The sequence below is a fragment of the Heptranchias perlo genome, chromosome 18, assembly GCF_035084215.1.
Source record: "Heptranchias perlo isolate sHepPer1 chromosome 18, sHepPer1.hap1, whole genome shotgun sequence".
Taxonomy (NCBI): Eukaryota; Metazoa; Chordata; class Chondrichthyes; order Hexanchiformes; family Hexanchidae; genus Heptranchias; species Heptranchias perlo.
The window spans coordinates 24,321,438-24,345,247 of NC_090342.1; the positions used below are offsets into that span (position 1 = coordinate 24,321,438).

Consider the following 23,810-nt stretch of genomic DNA (forward strand, 5'->3'; position numbering starts at 1 on the left):
GTGGGACCTTGCTGTGCGCAACTTGGCTATTACATTTGCCTACATTACAGCAGTGATTACACTTCAAAACTACTTCATTGGCTATAAGGCGCTTTGTGATGCCTGAGGTGGTGAAAGGAGCTATATAAATGCAAGTTCCTTCTTTCTTTCAATACAGGCAAAAGAAAGTCAACCAAAATGACAAATATGATGTTGCACTCTGTTTCCAAAGTGATCTCAGATGAACAAGCAAACTGATTTCATAAGAACATAAGAAATAGGAGCAGGAGTAGGCCGATCGGCCCTTCGAGCCTGCTCCGCCATTCAATAAGATCATGGCTGATCTGATCCTAACCTCAAATCTAAATTCATGTCCAATTTCCTCCACAGGAGTCTATGGGCATCGACCTCAGGTATGTAGAAGGCAGAGAAAATTAGGAATTATATTTTCAGAAAATGACAAGAACACGACTATAAATACAATTTCGCAAATGCTTGGAATAAAATCAGTTTCACAGTTCTAACAAATGACTATACTTGTACTGCCAACAGCATTCAAGGAAAACATCCTTTAAGTTGGTAGAGCTGGTAAAGTGCAGGAAGCTAGTCTGTAGTATTATAATTGACCTGACCACGTACTTACAGCTTTTGCAAAGACGCCCATGAGCTCTGGAAACTGATGTGTAAGGAGGGCCAACATGGCAGTGAAGGAGCACAGGCCTGCTGTGAAGAGGATGAAGAATGGCAGCTCCTTCTTGGGATACACTGAAACTTCATGAAACGCTGGATATGAACAGATAGCATCAGATAGATAGAGAGAAAGAAATAGACAAGAAATAAAGCGAAAAAAGACAAAAAGAAACAGACAGAGAAATAAATGGAAAGAAATGGACATAGAAATGAAAATGAAAACAGGTGCCCAGAAACAAAATGAAAAAGCAGAAACATGAAAAAAGAGAAAGAAACAAAGACATAAGACAGGAAAGAGAGATATAAAAAGCACATCTTAACTAATTATTTATGCATGTAACAGATTGCTGCAGAATCCCTCCTGTTTTAAGTTAATCTTTTTAAATATAGAAACAAATAAATGGCCATCTTTGGATCCAGACCATGAAGCAAATACAATTTAAAAGGGAAAGAAAAAGGTCAGGATAACTGTACTAAAGACATGCAGAAAGGGACCTTGGCGTGTAGGTACACAGGGCATTAAGGTTGACAACATGGTTTTGCATCTAGAGGCATAGAATGCAAAAGCAAGGAGGTAATGATGAACTTGTACAAGGTTAGGCCATTGTTGGGAGTATTATGTAGTTTTGGGCCCCGCATTATAGGATGAATATAAAAGCAACTGAACAAATGCAGTGTAGATTCATTATGATTTTACCAGGGACGAGGGGTTACAGTTATGAAGAAAAAGATTCACAAGGATGATACCAGAACTGAAAGGATATCCTGTAGTTCCCTGTTTTCTCTCTCCCTCCTTTCTTGAATAGCGGGGTCACGTTTGCTACCTTCCAATCCGCTGGGACCGTTCTAGAATCTAGGGAATTTTGGAACATCATAACCAATGCATCCACTATCTCTGCAGCCACCTCTTTTAGAACCCTTGGATGTAGGCCATCAGGTCCAGGGGATTTATTAGCATTTAGTCCCATTAGTTTCTCAAGTACTTTTTCTCAATTGATATTAATTACTTTAAGTTCCTCACTCTCATTAGACCCTTGGTTCCCCACTATTTCTGCTATGTTTGTTTGTGTCTTCTACTGTGAAGACAGATACAAAATATTTGTTTAACGTAAATTAATGATAGATTGTTGCTATTGGTTGGCGAAATGGTAATCAGAGGACATAAATTTAAGATAATCACAAAAAAAGAGATTTTAAAAAATCTTTACACAGAGGGTGGTTATAATATGGAATTCTCTGCCATAAACCATTGTTAAAGTAGAATCCATAAGTTCTTTTAAAAGGGAATTAGCTGTTTGAAAAAGAATATTAAATGGATTGGGGAGCAAGCAGGAGAGTGGGGTTAGGCTCGATGGTTCAGACTCAATAGGGTGAATGGCCTGTTTCTTTGCTGTAACATTCTATGGCAGAACTAATTGTACAAGTTTGATGGTGGGTGCCCATTCAAACTTTCAATTTTATGTCCACACACTAAGCTAAACTCTACTAGAAACAAGCCTGATATAACGAAGGAAGGGTTAACCCTTTGTTTTGCAGGTAAACATGCTCCTGTAAATTCTAAACTCGAATTTAAAAATAACCAACATAACTATATTAAAACAAATTTCTGAGTAAACATAAAGATGGTTTTCTTCATTAACTTACATGGCAGCAGTTCTCTGTCTGCGGTTTCTGTGCAGATTGGATATGGATAAAAAAGATGACCCTTTTCCAAGGGATAGGGGATCATTCGGAAAGCTGAGGAAAGAATGTTTTATTCCATTATTGTTAAATGCAAGTTGTAAAAATATACTAAATTATATATAGACTTAAAAAATCCCCAATATAATGCATAAAACTCCCTTGCTAAATATTTATAATTCCGTGCTATTCAGTAACTGATAACTTACTAAAATTACAAAAGAAGGAAATTACGTGGGATGTTCAAAAGACACCTCACACTGTTTGACCTGCTGCCCCATCTGCATACACCAAGTTAAAACATTAACATAGGCTTAAACTTTAAAAAAAAAATTCAGAACTAGTTTTACACTTTAGCTTAACACGTTCTGAGGATAACTTATTGTGATGTCTTCTTCCACACAATTAAATGGCACTAGTTCAGCAACTCAGTGCTTTTGAGCAGCTCAATTTCCCAACCTTTAGTATCATATCATTTTTTAAAAGTTTGTTGTTTCAACCATGGAATATTTATAAAATTGATATTTTGAACACTGATTATAAAAGTAGTGCTAAAAGGGATGTATCGAGGCACACAACATTTCCATGTTTACTGTACTCTCCTGAATTAAAATGTCAAAATTAAACACCTGTTGATTTCTATTTTTGTAGTTAAAAATTTTACCATCACCCTCAACTTCTGTAAGCTAAACGGTTTCCTTTGTTAAAAAAATGTACTCTCGATCTGGTCTTCATTGAGTTTGGTGGTAACTGACTGTTGGTATCCAAAGCCATAAAACACAATCTACATTGCCACCAAGTGGCTAACAGGGGAAAAGCCACTGCTGCAATATCTTTCTCCTCAAGCAGTTTTTACAAAAGGACTGAAGCCCCACCACAAAATCTGTACCTTTACCACTGATTCCATTCTCCTCCCGGCCATTGTCTTAGGCTGAAACACACTGTTCATGATTTCAGCGTCCTATTTGATCCAAGCTGAACTTCTGACCCCAAATCTTCTCCATCACAAAGACTCCATACTTCCACCTTCGTAACATCCCCCGCCTCTGTCCCTGCTCATCTGCTGCTGAAACCCTCATCCTTACCTTTTGTCACATCAATGATTCGATTATTCTAATGCTCGCCTGGCCAGCCTCCCATCCTCTACCCTAACTTCAGCTCATCCAAAACTCTGCTGCTCATATCCTATCTCATACCTCACGCCAGTCTCATGCTCCCATTACCCCTGTCCTTGCTGACTTGCATTGGCCCCCAGTCCCCCAATGCCCCCAATTTAAAATTCTCATCCCTATGTTTAAATTCCTTCATAGCCTTACCCTTCTCTATCTCTGTAGCCTTCGCCTGCCCTATAAATACCTCCTCTCCCTTCGCTGCACCACTGGTGGCTGTGCATTCGACCATCTGGCCCCATGCTCTGGAATTCCCTCCCTCAACCTATCTGCCTCTCCAGCTCCCTCTCCTTTAAAGTCCTCCTTAAAACCGACGTCTTTGACCAAGCGTTTGGTCACTCCTCCCAATATCTCCTTCTTTGTCTTGGTGTCCATTTTTGTCTGATCAGGTCTCTGTGAAGTACATTGGGACATTTTTTTTACATTAAAGGCGCTATATAAATGCAAGTGGTTGTTGTTCATGTATTTGGGTTGATGTGTGGAGCCCTGATGGCCATATGGGTTCAATCGGGAATACACCGGATTCTTGGGAAGTCTGCCAGATGGAGAACGGTCTGGTACCTCATTAACTGGTGTACCCTTTGTACCGGGAAAATGATAAAGATGCTTCCCTTGGCAAGCACTGCATCAGTCTCTTGCTTTATACAGGTATAAACTGCAGTGTGGTTTACATGGCAAATTTTCCTTATAATGGCCTGTAAGGTTTCTGTTGCATCGAACTTTAATGTCATAGTGACCTTCATAGCTGAGAGAAGAGCTGCCCCAATCCTTGAAGTTTTATATAAACCAGCTCCCCACAGATGCCACGGTTCAGTCACTGCCTCTGTGTTGATGTGGAGGTGATGTAGATAGGTGTCCTCTGACATACCCAGATAGAAGTAGCGTTGCCTGTAAAGATGGATCCTTAGGTATTGACAGGAGCAAACGTGCTGCCTAAGGTGTCATTGAACCAGTAGATGTTATGCCCTCATGAACTGGTCCTCCTCATCCAATTCATGTAGCACAATGGGAATATCCTAAGGAATTCCCATCATCCCAACTTGCAATGCAGCAGCAATTGGAAAGAATACAGCCAAGTTTTGGCAAACTGAAGGCTTTAGCAAAAGGCATAACTACACAGGGAAGGCAAAGTATGCAAGATGTTCAATGCCAAAAAAAGACCTCAACACTCACTCAAACGCCAGCAACATTATTTTGTTTAGTTCTCATGTGCCCATTTTATACAGGCAAGGAGCACGAGGGGGCGAAGCCTCAACTGAAGTGTGGAATTCAGCATGGGACCTGATTTATATAAATATTCCACTTGAATCAGTCTTCTGGTCCCAAAAACCAGGTTTTGCAAAATTCAACAAGCAGCGTGTGCAAGGCCAGGGGACCCATTTTCTGACCTGGGCCTGCCATCAGTGCCACAGGAAAAGTCTTGTAAAATATATCCTTAAATGCCCCATTAAAAGCTAAAACTAAAACTAGTAATGTCTCTGAGAACCCCACATTTCATAATCATTAATTGATTAAAAGCTAGGTCAATCCAAAATTTCAAAAACTGAGATTGATAGATTTTTGTTAGGCAAGGGTATTAAAGGTAATGGAGCCAAAGCAGGTAAATGGAGTTAAGATACAGATCAGCCATATCCTAATTGAATGGCGGAACAGGCTTGGAATGGCCTACTCCTATTCCTATGTTTCCGCTGGTTGGGGAGTCTTGGACTAGGGGACATTGCCTAAAAATTAGAGCCAGGACTTTCAGGAGTGAAGTTAGAAAACACTTCTCCACTCAAAGGGTGGTAGAAGTTTGGAAAACCCTTCCACAAATGGCAGTTGATGCTCGCTCAATTGTTAATTTTAAATCCGAGATTGATAGATTTTTGTTAACCAAAGGTATTAAGGGATTTGGAGCTAAGGCAGGTATATAGAGTTAGGTCACAGATCAGCCTTGATCTCAATGAATGGCGGAACAGGCTCGAGGGGCTAAATGGCTTACTCCTATTCCTATGTTCACTTAACAGAAGTTATCTGATAAATTGGAGAATTTAATTTCATCCGGTACATCTCAATTAACAGACTTTGGACTTGTGGCAGTCACCAGGATTGTGGTAATGACCATGGCAATTTATCTCGGAAAGGAATACATCACAGAAATAATGAAGTACACTGGAGTTGGACTAAATAACTCGGATAAATAATTTCTAAAAGACACTTACTTCCCTCCCAGGTACAATGTAATAGGTTGAGAGCTCCTTCTACCCGTTTCCAGTGTTGAAGATGGAAGAATGCATACGCTATTGCTTCACTGTCTCCTCTCTTCAAAATGTGTTCTGGCGGCAGTATTAAACTTTTCATTTCTAATAAATACTAAGAAAAAAAGAAAAAAAAAGTAATTTTTTAAGGACGACACTGTTGGAAGACCATGGATAAATACAGTTAACAATTTTTCAAAACTGGTTTCACATGAAATAATTTCTCTCTTGCAAACCAACTAAATAACTTATCTGCTATTCATCTTGTCAGACATCAAGGGCTCGATTTTGGCGTCGGGTTTCCGTCTGGTTTCCAGCGGGGGGGCCCGGAAAATCCCGATATCCGGTCACGTGACCGGATCGCGACGAAATCCCGGCCACTTCCGGGTACCGCGCTGACGTGCGGGGCTGCGCGCGCAAGCCCCGCTGGTGGGAATCCCGCAGGCAATTAAAGCCAGCGGGGTTCCACTTGAGTGTACTTACCTTGCTTGTTGAGGTCAGTTAATGAGCTGAATCAGCTGTCAAAAGAGGAAGTGTGGGATTTTAGGTTCAAGGCAGTGAGCTTCACACACTGGGGGAAACAGTCTCTCTCCAACCAGGCGTGTTGCAGCCAGCAGCCTGTGGCAGGTGCCAAGGTGCACTCCACGGGGGACAGCCCTCACCCACGCAGGAGGCCACCGCGTCACATAGGGCAACCCCTGCCCCCCACCACCCCCCGCCAAGCCAGAGGACAGACCGACACGAAACCGCAGCCCCAGTCCGAGGAACCACCCACCTACCCTGCACAACCCCTCAGACCAACACCTGCCAGATGGGTGGTGTGTGGACACCCTCGGAGGACGAAGAGCATGACCAGCCCCAGCAGCCTCGCAGTCCACGCCGTCCGCCGCAGAGACGTGGATCCCCCCAACACGGTGTTGTTGCACGCCCACCTGCACAGCAGGAGGGAGGGCTACCGCAGAGAGAGACGCATCGCAGAGGGCACTACCCTCGCCACAGGGTCCACAGACCGAGGCGCAGCTCCCCGGACCTCTCCGAGCAGCAGTGCACAGGGAGGCGCAGATTCGCTCGACATGTAGTCGTGGAGATCTGCAGGCTCTTTCATGCCGAGCTGCTCCTGGCTGGCCCCAGCACCAACTGCTTACCTGTCGCTGTCAAAGTCACCACTGCCCTCCACACCTTCTCCTCCGCATCCTTCCAGGGTGCAGCCGGCTACACCGCCGATGTCTCTCAGTCGTCTGCGCGGACGAGCCCTGCAAATACACCTGCACCTACTCTGCAGTAACACGATGGGTGGCATCAGTGGTGGGTCCTCACAGTGATACCCAGGAGCGGGCATTATTGGACACAACGGACAGGATTCGCGGAGACATGGCAGTGGTGGTGTCAATATAATGTGTGCTGTTTGTTGCTCTGAAATTCAATATAGGTAACACCCATGACAAATCCTCAGACACCCTTGTGCACCCCCTTCATGCTCACGACACGTTTGCCTTACGCTGCCTACTGCACATATGTGATGCATGCCCTGTGGCTGCAGCACAGGTGGTGGCAGGTTGAGTGAGGCTGGCCGTGAGGGAGATGCACGAGAGGGTGAGTATGGGATGGAGCAATGAGATTGTATGAGGATTGGGTTGCATGTTAGTGGCAGGATGAGTACTGGCGAGGTGAGTAGGTGGAGGTAAGATGAGGATGGGGTTTGAGTGGGTATGAAGGGTGATATTACAGAATAGTGTTGGCGGTGCCGAAGGAGATGTGGGGTGGGGGCAGTGTTGTGGCAGACGGAGTGTAGGGGAAAGACTTCGTGTTCTCACTGCGGCTGACCTACTGCGGTCATTGCAGCGCCTCCTGCACTGTAAGCAGGTGGGCCATATGTTGGTGGCGCAGGTGACCCCCTCTGCCACCTCGAGCCAGGCCTTCTTAGTGGCAGAGGCAGGCCGCTTCCTCCCGCCCGCCAGGTGGAAGATCTGTGTCCTCCCCCTCCTCCTCACCCCATCTGATGATACCTGGGGTGAGGCATCATTAAACTGGGAGCAGCCTTCCCCCTGGGCTGCTCCATGCTGCAATTGGTTCCATTGGTTGCAGCATCTGTCAGTGGAGGACTGCCCCTTTAACTAGAGAGCCTCCAGCTGACAGATCGTACTGCGCATGCGCAGCCCGACCGACGCGCAGGCCAGCGCCGTGGACCCCGGAGGAGCAGGTAATTGATTCCTATTAGTGGGTTGCCTGCTACGATCGCGCGGGCAACCCACTAATTTCGCCGAGCGTGTTGACCACGCTCCCGGAGGACCACCCGCTGGGAACCCGCAGGCCTGCTAAATTCGAGCCCCAAGTGTTTAATAACACCCTTTTAGAATTCATTTAACTGTCAGTTTCAGACAGACATTTCCCTCATCGCCTTCCACTTCTCCACAGCTAGTAACAACTCCTATTTAATGCATTCTCTAGTGACACATTGTAAGAGATTGCAAGCCAATTATATTCCACATAAGCATTACAAATAACATTTCTAAACTAAGCTATTGGCATGAGAGCTAATGGAGAAAATAGCAACCACTCACTTTAGGTACATGTGGGTTAAATTCTACTGCCCTGTGTATTGCTTCTACAGCATTCATCTCTGCAGTACTCAGCCCTCGCCTTGAGGCAGCCTCTGGTGAGAATCTACAAAAACAGCAAAACCGTTCATCACAATTCATATAATGAAGCCACACGACTGGGAACCACTGAATAACATACAGGACTACACACAGTCTAGTAACATAGGACAGGGACTCTGTACATCTGATTGCACCATCTGGTATTGCTCCACCCTCACAGAAGTTTAAAAAATGTCAAAAGATATTGTTGCCCCAAAACAATATTAGGGGGTACTTTTAGTTTGAGCATGGTTGGAAAGCTGGTGGTTGCCGGTCGGTCGCCCGTTCTACACCCTGTCTGATTTTCCTTTCCATTGACTTGTGACTTTACCTTTTGTTTTTCTCTTCTCCCCCCCCCCCCCCCCCCCACCCTCCACCCCTTGCTTTGATCCATCCTAAAAAGGGACTAAATCAAAAGCAAAATACTGCAGATGCTGGATATCTGAAATAAAAACAGAAAATGCTGGAGAAGCTCAGCAAGTCAGGCAGCATCTGTGGAGAAAGAAACAGAGTTAACGTTTCAGGTCGAAGACCTTTTGTCAGAACTGGCCGGATAGTCTCTATAAAAGGGACCATCTGGCCTTTTTCAGTTCTGAGGAAAGGTCTCCTTTTGAAATGTTAATCTATCAGGTGATATAATATATATATATATATATATATATATATAAAAATAAATAACCCATCAGATAGTTTATATGTAGAATAAATAATGGATACTTGGGAGAGATTGATGGGTGTAATCTCATCATAAAGTTCAGACGATGTCATAAACCATGAGCACATTTAATGAGTTTCAGCCCTTTACTGAACAATGAGGTGAGACTATAGTTTTGCAACCGCTCCTATACTTGTCGAATGTCCTTCAATTGTTTGGAGCAAAACCTGCTCATATTGGTTTAAATATAGAACCTATTTTGATATTTCTCACTCTGAAAAAGAAATGGATCTTATATGTTTAATCTGTCTCAGTCTTTTTGATCAGAAATTTCATTCTTGACATTACCACAGTATTGATAGCTTTGATGATACCTACTTGTCGGAGACTGCTCTTGCTTTAAGTAGTGCCGCTGTATAACATATTGTTGCTGACTTTGGTAAGCTAATATCTGTCACAAAAGAAAGAAGAAAACCATAATTACATGACATCAGCACGCCACAAATAAAATTGAGGCACTCCATTTCTCTTAACAGCAAAGTGAATTTTTCTACAAAACACTTGCTCTTAATTAAGACTGCTTTCAGAAGTTCCTTTTTTTCATTTTTCTTAACTGATCCAAAACACAGTACACCATGCAGAAAAAAATCCAATAAATAATCCATCATAGACAAAAATGGATCATCTTGTTCACATTGTCATCTATTCATGGCACCTGGATTACTTTACATGGGTTTGACTGTGTTGGTTATTTCTGTTGGTTTAGTGTTCTGTAGAGTTTTTGAAGTCTTAAAGTAAAAAAAAACTATGTATTAAAATGAGATTGCAATCCATGTCCCTCTATGCTGATCATAAACTGCACATTTAATATTTTCCCAATGTTGACAGTTTTTTCTGTGACATTAGAAATATTTTTGTATGAAAAAACATCTTCCCAGCCCTGTATCAAAAGTACAGAACACTCACCAAGTCTTCAGAGGTCTAGGTGTCTATACCTGATGTTCTGAAATGAATGCACAATTTCCTTCGGTTTGAACCCATACAAGGAAATTAATCCAATAAAAACTTTGTTTTCATGAAACAAAAGCTAAAATATTTTCTGTTAACTCGAACTAAAGAAGTTAGATGCTCTGATGTGCCTACTGGTACTGAAGATGTACTTTTATGCACACTCAGGATTCCTACAAATTCAGGCTTGACCTAGACTAGGATTCTTGGTCTTATTTGTTCTCAGGATGTGGGTGACACTGGTAAGGCAGAATTTATTGCCTATCCTTTATTGTCCTTAGAAGACGGTGCCTTCTTGAACGGCTGCAGTCCTTGTGGTGATGGTGCTCCCAAGATAGTTCCTGTTAGTTAGGAATTCCAGGATTTTGACCCAGCAACGATGAAGGAATAGTAATATATGTCCAAGTCAGGATGGTGTGAGACTTGGAGGGGAACTGGTAGGTGCTGTCGAAGAGAGACTAAGATATGTACTGGAAAAATGGGGCAAATTTATTAAAACAAACAAGAATCAGTATGAATTCACATTGAGGTCATGAGTTATTGCTAAACTCAAGCATGAACAGTAAATGTAATGCAATTAATAATCCAGTGCAAATGTGAACTGCTTGGGACGAAATGCAAAAGTTGCCCATCTGGATCCTGGAATAAGTGGTCTCTCTTGCCGTTGTGTAAACAAGGCCTCCAGAAGCAGCTGTGTGGTTAGAGTACAGCCTATTAAACTCTGCTTATGTTGAGAGTTAGTGTTGGAATCTGGTTTCAACAATCTAACCCTCACAGATCGATTAGTAGGACCTTCCTACTACTATTGGGGCCAAACATTTTTAAGTGTTTGAATCGCTTTCTATTTTAAATGCCTGGACATGTCAGACACTCTATTGGCACAATGTGCTTATCCTGCACCGACTATTTTAGTGTCCTTTGGTGCTTGGGTCCTACAGTTTGTAAGCTGCCTGCTTAGAGGTGTGTAGAAGCATCTTGGGTGACTCTTCCTCTATGCATCTTGCAACTATGACAACTTGGCCAAAATTTCAGTCTGGAAACCAGATAAATCTAGGTCCCTTTTTCATCACTGCAGAGCACCAGTCAGTGCAAATTTAAAATTAATCTTCATAGAATGTGCGACCTCATCAGGAATCAGTAACAACTGCCCACCCAATCAGAACAATATGTATTGAATCTATTAATGACCATTATGGAACACAGCAGAGTAGCTCTATATTTTCATTCCTTTCTCCTCTTGCCTCCCTCCTCTCCTCGATGGGATATGATGCCATGAGTACTGGTCACCCTTATGTCGGCATAGACAATGTGTGTCTGCAGGCCATTTAACCACTAGGGGCATTACAGCCAAACCTAATCCCATCCATCGAACCAGGAACCTGGCAGATTTTCCCCTCCCTAACTCAAGGGGGCTAAAGCCAATTGTAGCACACCTACCAGTACCCTGCTGAGATCGGTTATCACAACACAGGCCAGGGATCGACCCAAAGACCTCCCTGGTCTGTGTCACTCACTGCTTTAACCTGCTGAATCATCAGGACTGTATCAGTGTTTTATAATTATAATTAAAACAGATAAAGCACATTTTTCGATTCAGAAAAACATCTCTATTGATTAAATACTAAAAAGCAGAGTCCAGTTAGCTGTCCAAAAGCAGAATGAGGTAAAGATTAACTTATCACCTTGGCAACCAGCCCACATCAGCATGACAACAACTAATTGGTCTAGCAATTAAACAAACACTTGTTGGCAACATTACAATAAATACTAGTGTTAGATTGAAAAATGACACAAAAAACTCCAGACGCAACGGTTTCCAAAATACAACAAATGTTGGGTGTTGCAAGTGAAATAGGCAGCTCTTTTCCATATCTTGGGTCAATTCCTTCAAAAACATCAAAGCTTTAAAAAGTCCATCACTCTTTTCTGATATGGAGATGCCGGTGATGGACTGGGGTTGACAATTGTAAACAATTTTACAACACCAAGTTATAGTCCAAAAATTTAAAATAAAATTGTTGGACTATAACTTGGTGTTGTAAAATTGTTTACAACTCTTTTCTGATGCAGACTAACCTTCAAAAATCACAGTCATGGCATCATTAACTAGGCGGTGCTCCTTTAAATACACAGTTACAGCATATATCACCACTGTTGCTTAGCACTGTACATAGCAACAAAAGCAGCAACAATGTCATCTTCAGTGGAGTTTAAGATCAGAATATTTATGCCTGGAACAATCAAATTCTTGCTTGGTGATAGTTTCAAATCTGCACCCTCCTCGTGTATTTTGATCGGGCAAAATGTAGAGAAGTGGAATTGATATCTAATAGCCTACTAGAAATTGTTTCTCAAATTGTACCCAGAACAAGAATTACTAAGCAGCTATATTTCAGCGCAGATTTTATCTGAGAACTTTAACGTATAAAGCAGTAACAATAATACTTGAAAAAAAGTACAATTTATAAGTTTATTCCAGTCCTGCAAATTAAAAATGTTTTTTGTCTGTATATTTGAATTCTAATATAGATAAGAAATTTACTGAAAATCAATTCTAGAGATGATATACAGTAGAATACGCTGTGTGTATCTTCCATCCCTTAGTTGATTCAAAGACCCTTTCCCATTTTAATCCTTTGCTTGCAAAAAAAAGCTCCACTTATATTTTTTATTAAAAATTCATCCTTGGGATGTGGGTATTTCATTTATTGCCCATCCCTAGTTGCCCTGAGAAGCTGATGGCAGGCCTTCTCCTTGAACCACTGCAATTTTTCTTTGTAGTGGTTTAATACAACTGATTGGCTTGCTGGGCAGGAGAGCAGTTAAGAGTCAACTATGTTGGTGTAGGACTGGAGTCATATACAGGCCAGACTGGTAAGCATGGCAGGTTTCCTTCCCTAAAGGTCATTAGTGAACGAGTTGGGTTTTTACGACAATCCGACAGCTTCACTTTTACTACTACCTGCTTTTTATTTCCAGATTTTTAAAGCTGAATTCAAATTCTCAAACTGGCATGGTGGGATTTGAACTCACATTCTCTGGATTACTCATTCAGTAACATAACACCTTAAACTGGAGCATGATAATGAAGAGAGGGCTAATGATACTTTTTACCTCGTTACACTTCATTCCTGATGACCATGGCCCTCTCACATGCAATATGAATTTAATTCTTAAATTAAAAATGGCTCCAGAAGCATCCCCAGTGACTGAGTGGGAAAATGCACCAAATGGTTCCGCACTAAGCTATTCAGACTAAAAGGTCCCAAGCTTGATCTGTGGTCTGTGCTGAGTTAGCTTCTCACAGCCACAGCACTACAATTAGCCTCAGCGCCCCTGGGTTAGGGAGAAGACAAAATTGCCAGGATTCTCAATCTTGACAGCTATCCAGGGACCCCCCCTGCTGGAAACTGTACATTTCTGGATGCTGGTTGAGAACATGATTGGGTTCAGCTGAGATACCCCCAATGAATGAATAGCTTGCAATACTCATAGTCCAGTTTCACCTATAAAGAAAGGCTACCAGCATCTGCGGAACAGGATCTCCAGCAAGGGTCGACACCGTGAGCAGAGCAGGGGAGAAAACTGAGGGTAGGAAAAATCCTCCAGGAAATAAAGGTAGAAATAGGAACATGAAACAGCACCTTCGGACTCTGACTGAGAGAAAAACTGAAAGTATTTCTGTTCTTATTTGATATCAGACGATATCATTCAATCAAGTCTCTACCAAGTACTTTCCCACCTTTCCTCCAGGATGTAAAAAAAACACTGACTTTAACATTTAACAATGACTCACCGTCATATTTAGCTAAAACTGCTTGCACATCAGCATAGGCCTGGAGCTCTAAAAGTGCCTCTAGTAAATTTTCATGTATGTTGAACATGCTGAGGAGAGGGAATTCCTTCATTAACTGTAAAACAATCAGATTGAGAGTTACATTAAGAAATAGGTAATAAGCTAGGGATTTAAAAAAAAAAGATATTAAAGGACATTGCAAAATAAATTGACTCGTTTGGGTTATATATTTTCAACAGATCAGAATTTTTGTCCATTTGTGTTAATGCTTGAAGTTTTTTTAATTAGTAAATGTAAGTTTGATTTTGGATTCTGTGCTGATCCTGCAGCATATCTATATTATAACTGGCACAGATTGGATTAGTTTGTTAAGCAGATTTGTTGAAGTTCCAGAATCTAACTTCAATAAATGTGAATGGTTAATTCAGTTTTTCTTTAAAGTACTTAACCTGCTGTGCACAATGTTGAAGTAACAGACCAATGGGCTTATTGAAAGAGACTGGTACAGTATTTTGCAAGAGTCTAAAATGGTAATATATCATTTCCAGATACAGAGTTTTTAAACTTCACCTTAGAAAAATTAGCACTAGTCTGGGAACCTTGCTCAGAAATATGACATGTTGAAAATGGAAACAGTGCAGATCACACTAATAGTGCTGACTCATGACAATTTTCCCAATTGTGGAAATACAATAACTTATGACAATCTCAACTTGCACACTGATTTAAGAGGGGCTTTTGCACAAGAGAAAGACTGCTTAGAACCCTCAGCCACCAGTGAAATACTGGGTAGATTCTTTTATGGTGGAAACTTCTGGTAGAACATTAATTACCAAATTAATTTGGGACCAGGCAATGATACCACCTGTTGAAGCGTTATTTAGAATTTTTCAAGGCAGAAGGATGATATTGAGGACAACAGTGAAGCTGGCAATCTCACCATAGAATGAATATCATTTTGACCATGTGGATAAGTGCTTTTTGGAGGCTAGTGTTTTGGCACTCAGTCAGGGTAATGTGATAGAGCATTAAATTTGTCCAGTGCCATCCCCGACAAGGGAATGTTCAATACCATCATTGGGAGATAAGAGGAAATGACTTGGACATATTTCACCCTGAAGAGCTCAAGTACACAAATAAATTCATCCATTATTCTTGTCCAAAAGTTGATTTATTTTTATTGTAAAGAGAACCGTAACTTGCTCTGAATATTATTCTGAAGGAACATTTTTAACTTGAGGTCAATATGATGCCCATTTTTTTGTGTTTGCAAGTGTTTAAATAGACAATGATAAATAGCCCCGAAGGACAGCATCAAGTTTCAATCGAATCACATTGACTTCTACACATTCTCAATCATGTGCTACAAGCAATGGTGTTTAAATGTTGTTACTACTGGCCACTTCCTGGAGTGTTCCAGAGTTCACATCAGCCTCAAATGGCTGGTGGGACTGGTCACCTTGTCTTCAAATTGCTGACTGGATAGGATTACTCCACCTTTCTGACAGGGAGATAGCCAGTTCAAACATTCCAGCACTTTTAAACAGAGTGTCACACGCAACCAGCCACACTCGCATTATTCTGACAATGTCCACTTTTACTCACATCTCGCATCATTTTTACTGCTTCTCTTGTCCTTCCCAGTTTTCTCGCACACATTGCCAATCTTCTTTTAATGTAAACTAACACATTTGTATCCCGCCCTGAAAGACAGAACATCCTATATGTACAAGTATGTTTGCAGAGGTGAAGGCAACCATTTACCTAGGAACATAGGAATAGGAGAAGGCCATTCAAACCCTTGAGCCTGTTGTGCCATTCAATTAGATTAAGGCTGATCTACCTGCTTCATCCTTCAGTTATATTCCAGCACCAAAACTCAGAATTTTAAAAAATAATTTCTTTACTTTAGTCGAAGAATGTTATAAATTAGCCCTTAAAAAGGACCCTTGGAAAATATTTTACACTTTCAAAGTCTGCCTTTCTTTTAAAATAGTGCATTTACAAAAACATTCTGTACATTTGTAAAAGGATAAATATTATATCGTAGTGTTAGATAAACTGACAGCTACTGAAGAGCTTCATTCAAACCACATTCTAATTAAAAAATAATCTTTGAGGAATTATATTAGAGGATTAGTATAGCCCTGAGAGGATTCACCATTTCTGTGCTTCCTTCAATTTCTAGGTCTTTTTGTAACTGTTACAAATTTACACGAGACTCATTTTCACTAATGTCACAGTAAATACAAAATGTGCCTTGTCTAGAAGGCTGCAAAGGATGCATTCCGTACTCGTGGATATATGGCCCACTTGCCTCTTATCCCTTGATCTGAATTAACAGCCATGTGTCCAATAATCAGTCTGGCACTACAGAAAGGAAGGGCTTCACAAAATCTCCATTTGACAATCTCCCTCACCTAATTATTCAACCATTTACTCATTTGATAACTTACCGGGATTAGACAGAGTTAGCAGTGGAAACCAAAATAAATAAATGTGTGGGCATTATCACTTTATATATCTGGTACAACCGCATTACCGCTCAAAGCAATCATGGCCACTTTTTCTTGGGATACAAATGGGAAAGCTGGAGTGCATCTTAATGTAATAATAGAGAGATTATGGCCAGAGACCTCTGTCAATGTCACAGAACTCTCCGTCCTACACTATCATTTCTTTGTTTGGGATTGGTTTTTACTCACTGTTTTTTCTTCTTGTTTCAGGTCGTTCTATGTTACAAACTGTTATCTGACAAAAGCAGCTGCAGACAGCCTATTCTCCAGACTCTTGGATGTGTCTGGGGAGCAGGGCAAGAGAAGACAGGAATAAAAACAGAAAATGTTGAAAAGACTCAGTAGTCAGGCAGCACCTGTGGAGGAATAAACAGAGTTCACGTTTCAGGTCGATGACCCTTCGTCAGAACTAGAAAAAGTTGAAGATTAAACAGTTTTTAAAGCAAGTACAGAGCCAGGGAAAGTGGTGGGGGGGGGGAGGAAGGGGAGGGGAGGAAACAAAAGGGAAGGTCTCTGATAGGGTAGAGGGCAGGAATGATTAAATGACAAAAGGGATGATGGTGCAAAGCAAGGAGGGTGATAATGGGACAAGTAAAGAAACAAAAGATGGGTCTAGAGGAGTTGTGAATAGCAACAGCAGAACCATTACCAGCAGCTGCTGTCCGAAAAAGAGGAGCAGTGGTTTTGATCTGAAGTTATTGAAATCAGTGTTGAAGGTTGTAAAGTGCCTAACTGAAAGATGAGATGCTGTTCCTCGAGCTTCATTAGAACTAAGCTCAACAGAAGCTCGAGGAACAGCACCTCGTCTTTCAATTCGGTACTTTACAACCTTCTGGACTCAACATTGATTTCAATAACTTCAGATCATAACCACTACTCCTCTTTTTCGGACAGCAAGTGCTGGTAATGGTTCTGCTGTTGCCATTTACAACTCCTCCAGACCCATCTTTTGTTTCTTTACTTGTCCCATTACCACCCTCCTTGCCTTGCACCATCATCCCTTTTGTCATTTAATCACTCCTGCCCCCCACCTTATCACAGACCTTCCCTTTTGTTCTTTCCTCCCCTCCCCCCAACTTTCCCTGGCTCGGTAGTTGCTTAAAAACTGTTTAATCTTCAACTTTTTCTAGTTCTGACAAAGGGTCATCGACCTGAAACGTGAACTCTGTTTCTTTCTCCACAGATGCTGCCTGAACTTGCTGAGTATTTCTCGCATTTTCTGTTTGTATTTCAGATTTCCAGCATCTGCAGTATTTTGCTTTTGAAGAGGAGACAGGGGCTGCCTACCCTCTGATTTTCCTCCTAAATACTTCAGAACCCGATATGATAGGATTTGGTACTTTCTAGTGTAATGACTTCTAGAAAATATGTTCTCATGAGCTGCTGTGTAAATATATGTTTAAAAAAGTAAAATAAATACATGACATGCTATGGAGGGAAACGGAGTAGGACGTTATTTCCACAAGTGAATTATGCTCTGACTTGTGAAGGGCGATAAAATATTTTACTGCCACCTCCCTGCAGATTCAACTTATAATACCTCAGTGGTCTTAAATTAATACAGAGATTATCTAATTGTGTAGCTTTATTTATTTAGTTTTAAATGGGCTATTACAAGCACAGCGGGAACTTTAATATTCCGCATTTCGTCATCGGTTTCTCAACTTTCTGACGGAATGACCAATAGCTTCCTTGCAAATCTCCTAAATGAAGATTAAGTATTAAATTAACACAGCAATCTCAGACCAAGATACCATTAGTTACACCAGTCAGCTGCAGAATTAATAGGGGTATTTAGCTCTGAGATTCAATGTATTAAAGCATTTTTTTTTGAATGAAAAATTTCTTACATTTGTTCAGACCCTTTAGACTAAACCACAAATGACATGTAGAAACATTCAATAGTATAAGCCTAGGTTGGTATCCAGTCCAGTATGTAAATATCAATGTCTCAAACCATGCTACAAATGTCCCAATAAAATTCCAACTACACCCCAGCATCTCCTCCCCCATTGAAATAACCCAATAAACAGGAAAATAAACGGTGCTTCACTCTATCCCTCCAAAGGTTCAGTGTCCTCCATCATAGTCCTTCTATATTCTCAGATCCTGAGTGGGGCAGGGATTCTGAACAAATACGTATAAGGAAATTTCTTCTTCTTCTCAGTGTGGGCCTTCATTTCAAGGGACTTCCTCATCCCTTCCCAGATTTAATGGTGGAGTCCTACTCTCTTCAAATTATAAAATGCCAGTCTTTCCAAATTCATATTTTCAAGTACCTCCATTCACCCAAAGGGAGTAAAGTATCTTTTTAATGCCTTCTTTGACTTGTGCACAGAAAAAAAGCCACTCTGACTTCTTCAGGTCTGTACAGCAACTGTAAGAGCAGTAACACACCTGCAAGCTTCTGAACACGTGGCAAGCAGTGGGACTGGGAAAGTATTTTTTTTAAAATAAAATTTACTTTTTACGCAATTTTTCTTTGCATGTTGCCCACATTCTCCTGGCACTCACACCTCTGCGGAAAAGACAGTGGGCACATAGACTGCTCCAACAATATTCCCCGTGTAGCCACTGAGGCATGACTTATATTTCCTATTTTCTCTCCCCTCATAGTGACGTTCTGCCACCTCTATCCACCTGCGGAGTACTTACTATGCTGTGCTTCGTACTGGGCTCCGTGGTGCTGCAGTTGTTGACTACGTCTGTAACAAACCTCCCCTGCTTTTAGTGCCTGTTTAAAAAGCCTTTCTGCTTCCACAATAGTGGTGGCCTCCTCTTCAGCCAAAAGAATGTAGGCAGTGGCACACCTGCAAAAAGAGTCATACCTGTTTATACTGGGCCTCACTTGAAGCTACTGTGCTGATAAAGTTATAAAATAACATCCAGATAGATTTTCTTTCCTTAAACTAGTAATGTAGACTCCTGGGCCTGGGTTAACAACCACGTGCCCACTTCTCTGCATCTAAATAGTGTGCTCCACTTCCCACATGCACTGAACACCATAGCCGATACACCAGTGAAGGTTCAATGATGTGCTTTCTAAAAGACTGTAATCATCCTAGTGAAAAGATGGTGATATAATGTATTCAGGGTTGTAAATAAGAAATGCAAAAATCATGCAAACTGGGGATATAATGATATAATTGCATCACCAACTGTGTCAGTCCTTACAGTTGTTTTTAAATTGCATATGGACCAAAAGCCGTCAAGTTCGGTTCCTAATCTATGCCGAGTTAGCTGATCTCAAAATCCAGTAGTTGGCAAACTAGAAATAGCCTCAGTGCCCCCCAGGATGCAGAGGGGGTGGAAATAAAAACAGGTACGAGTCCCATTCCCAATGACTATCCAGTCCCACTGCTGGAAAATAGAAAAAATCCATATGACAATCAGGTAATGGCAGGATCACACGCGGCTGAAATGCCCCTCATGGTAACATAGCTTGCCGACAGTCACTGTCTCAGTACTTACATAAAAAATGGCTACTTGGGCAAAGTACTGAGAGCTATACCCACACTCATGGAACCGAGCATGGGTCAGCAGCTTTGTGAGCAGTGAAAGGAAAAATGAAGATACCCGTGGTCTTTAACAAACTTTTCGTTTTAGGCCTAAGGATTTGAAAGACTGAAAACGTTTGAAAGCTCATTTATTGATTTGATGAAAGGCCACTTGAAAGCCTTTCCTCGGTGAGGTGACCGGACGTTAGTTGGGACCCTGAAAGGAATCCATTTGGATTTGTTGTATTTGTGACTGTCAATAAGTGAAACTGTCCATTGCAATAAAAAAAACCGGTTTCAGAATCTGAATCGATCAATTTTACCCATCTTTGCCTGTAGCTACATGCTGATAAAATTATTGTATAATATTCATCAATGGTTGTTTCTAAATCTAGCTACAGTTGTAATAAAATCATAAACATAATTGTTTATAGATGTGTTTAGAATTTCACTGCAGACTGCTCACAGAGGAAATCTTCCCCCACAGGTCCACTTTAAAACTGCTCCCCTTCTATTCCACAAAACTGACGTTAGACATGCACTGATAGATAATGAATAAATCTACACACATCATCATGTACAGCACAAATCTAAATCTTATACTGGGTACATTGCAATTTCAAATGTTTAATATGTCCTGCTTGGGCAAAGCAGAATCATAGCACAAGTGAAAAGTACATTCCTTATGGGTAAAAGAGGTGGCAGTGAGTTACAGTGCAGTAATTCAATTAAAGTTCTCTTAACAATGGCAGAATCCCCAAGAATGACTTTATAAAATTATTGATTCTCAGGATGTAGGCAATGCTGGCAAAGCTGCATTTATTACCCAACCCTGGTTTCACTGAGAAGGTTGTGGAGGTCACTTCAGAAAGCATCTGGAGTCATGTGTAGACCAGACTGGGCAGAAATGAAGGTTCCCATCTTGAAGACAATTTTACAACACCAAGTTATAGTCCAGCAATTTTATTTGAAATTTCAAATAAAATTGCTGGACTATAACTTGGTGTTGTAAAATTGTTTACAATTGTCAACCCCAGTCCATCACCGGCATCTCCACATCATGCCCATTTTGAAGGACATTAGTGAACTAGTTGGATTTTTATTGCTTTTCATGGTCATTTTTCTGGTGCCATCCCACAAATTACCAGAGTTCAATTTCACAACTTGCCATGGTGGGATTTAAACTCATAACTTCTGGGCTGTTAGTCCAGTATCATAATCACAGGCCACAGTACTCCCACACTGCACCATACTGCCTAATTACTCACTGCCACTCTTCACAATATCTTCTGTAATTTAATTTGAGAATATTTTTAATATTCTTATAAAGCTAATATGCTGAGTGTTCAGAGATACTGTGATTTAGATAAAGGGTAATGAAGATGGCAGGGTAGAAGATATATGGTACCATGTGGCTAATTTTGCTTCCTGCAAAATATGAAAAAGGCAAAAGTGATTTGGGATCGAGGACAATTCTTTTGAGTTACTACTCAAGGACCTGTATACACTGAGAACTAGCTCTGTTTACCAAGTCACAGGTCCAAGAGATCAGAAAGGAATAGGTTCTATTGAACCAAAAAAATATTAGGTCTAAGTTTCATAAATTCCTGGTGCATAGTACCACTGCTGGAAAAAGCGTGAACATCAGGTCAAATAGGCCGCCGAGACTCAGGCCTGGATTTTCCATTTGCCGTTAATTTAACTACAATTGGGAAATCTAGGTTTCACTGTCCAGGGTCACACTTGAAGAATGGCAACTTAGGCAATGTAGGGGAATTGTAAAGGGGAAAAGTATCTACTGAGCCATTAGACAGCTACCAGTGGAATGTCTGACCCTGGAATAAAACAGATTACTAAATATAGGATAGCAGCAACATTAAGCATTTTCATCTTGAAATATCAAGTGGAATAATATTCAACTTTAGGGCTGTGTCAACCAACTGTTTTGGTCAATGAATGTTTTAGTGATTAATGAAATAATTAATCAAACAGGGGTCATAAAAATATTAATTCCTGTTAAATGTGCGTACAGGGACACGTTGATGTCATGCCGCTCAAGCTGTAGCTTGCTGTTCGATTTTAATACATACATGTTGACGGGCAGCTACTAAGCCAAACACTGAAACCTTTCTGTTACTGCAATGATGTCAGAAGTCTTCTGCAGAACAGGATCTGAGTGAGTAAATTAAACGTGAGAGCTGGATTGAATGACTCTCAGACCAGTTGGTGTGATGCCAAGGCAAATAAAGTGAAATGGAGAATAATGGACACCCAGGAGCGATTAAGAGGCAGTCATTTCTTTTGAGTAGTTCAGATAATGTCACAAATCGCAAGAGCACAGCTCGAGCAGTTTATAACCACCATCCTACTTTTGAACTAAGATCACAGCCTTGAAATCACTCCCAGACAACATTTTAAGAACATACATTGTGAAGTTTATTCCATTTTGGGTCCTTCTTTTTGCTTGCAGCGGCTGTAGCAGTGGACGCCAATGGTAAAATACCCTGGATGAAAAGTGGACATTGGTCTGGTCAGAACACAGTGGAAACTAGAAAACTGTACAAAAGTTGATTATACTACATCAGCATTAAAACAAGTGTCCATCCTCACAGCACGTGTAAAATATATTGCTAAAAAAGGCCGTGTACAGAAATACCAGATAAAAAGGACATGTTAGGATTACACACCGATTCACTGGAACTGATGAGGAAAACCTTTATGTAAAAAGGACTTGTGCGCACAATGCAAGAAAGTCACTCACTCGTTTAATTCTAAGGCTTCATGTGCTGCTGAAATTCTTGCTTGTGGATTCCTCTCTCTCCAAGCTTTCTGCATTACTGTTCAAACAAAACAAGACATCTTTTTTTTAAACAAGATTAATGTCCTGGACGGACCACGTCACTGGGATTTGAAATCTCACCTACCCTTTCCCTGGCACTAATCTACAAACAAATTCCAACTGAGATTCATCCAATGTGGCACTGACCCACTTTCATTGTGTGAAAACTGGTAAAAGGCTTGGCTTTGGTAGTATTCCTTTGAATGAAGAGATAAGTGAAACTAACACAGCTCATGCAGACGTCAGCAAAACTTAAAAATAACAATCTCTCATGAAAAATAAACATATATTAACCTCAAGGTTAGCTTCTCTGCCCTGGTTATAACATTTCACAGAGTCCAGCCACCCAGTCTTGAGATAAACCTGTAGCGCTTATTAGGCTGCATCTTCACGAAGAAGACATTGCCTTGTAGGATAGCAGTTTAGAAGCTGAGAATGCTCACTTTAAAGAGACTTTAAAGTGCTCAGTTCGAGTTCCGCCAGGGCCACTCGGTTCCAGACATCATTACAGCTTTGGTCCAAACATGGACACAAGAATTTAGCTCTAGAGGTGAGGCGTGAGTGACTGCTCTTGACATCAGGGCAGCATTCGACCAAGTGTTATTCCAAGGAGCCCCAGTCAAACTAAAGTCAAGGGGGATTGGGGGAAAACTCTTCAGTGGCTGGAGTCATACCTGGCACAAAGGAATTTGGTTGTGGTTGCTGGAGACCAATCATCTTAGCCCCAGGACATCGCTGCAGGAGTTCCTCGGGGCAGTTTCCTAGGATCAACTATCTTCAGCTGCTTCATCAATGACCTTCCCTACATCAAAAGGTCAGAACTGTCCGCTGATGTTTGCATAGTGTTCTGCTCCATTCGCAATTCCTCAGGTAATGGAGCAGTACATGCCCGAATATGGCAAGACTTGGACAACATCCAGGCTTGAGCCAGTAAGTGGTAAGTAACATTCGTACCACGTAAGTGCCAGGGATTGACCATCTAAAACAAGACAGAGTCTAACCACCTCCCATGACATTCAATGGTATTAGCATCACTGAGACTCCCACCATCAACATCCTGGGGTTCACCATTGACCAGAAACTCAACTACACAAATGCCATCGCT

At 41.2% G+C, this 23,810-nt stretch overlaps 1 protein-coding gene across 7 annotated transcripts in view; it reads right to left on the reverse strand.

Annotated features, from left to right (window-relative positions):
* The window catches only part of LOC137334681 (suppressor of tumorigenicity 7 protein homolog), a 147,045-nt gene that overhangs the window by 11,719 nt on the left and 111,516 nt on the right, over nt 1–23,810 (reverse strand). For 2 of the 7 annotated variants that reach the window (XM_067999539.1, XM_067999538.1), the window contains exons 6-15: nt 22,628–22,703; nt 22,293–22,370; nt 19,025–19,179; nt 15,459–15,556; nt 13,854–13,968; nt 9,428–9,500; nt 8,317–8,419; nt 5,720–5,870; nt 2,314–2,406; nt 623–762 (exon numbers count right to left, since the gene is read on the reverse strand). In XM_067999539.1, coding sequence (XP_067855640.1) covers nt 623–762; nt 2,314–2,406; nt 5,720–5,870; nt 8,317–8,419; nt 9,428–9,500; nt 13,854–13,968; nt 15,459–15,556; nt 19,025–19,179; nt 22,293–22,370; nt 22,628–22,703 — 1,082 coding nt within the window. The remainder of the gene's footprint in view (nt 1–622; nt 763–2,313; nt 2,407–5,719; nt 5,871–8,316; nt 8,420–9,427; nt 9,501–13,853; nt 13,969–15,458; nt 15,557–19,024; nt 19,180–22,292; nt 22,371–22,627; nt 22,704–23,810) is intronic. The other 5 variants (XM_067999543.1, XM_067999542.1, XM_067999541.1 and 2 more) reach the window with 4 other exon arrangements.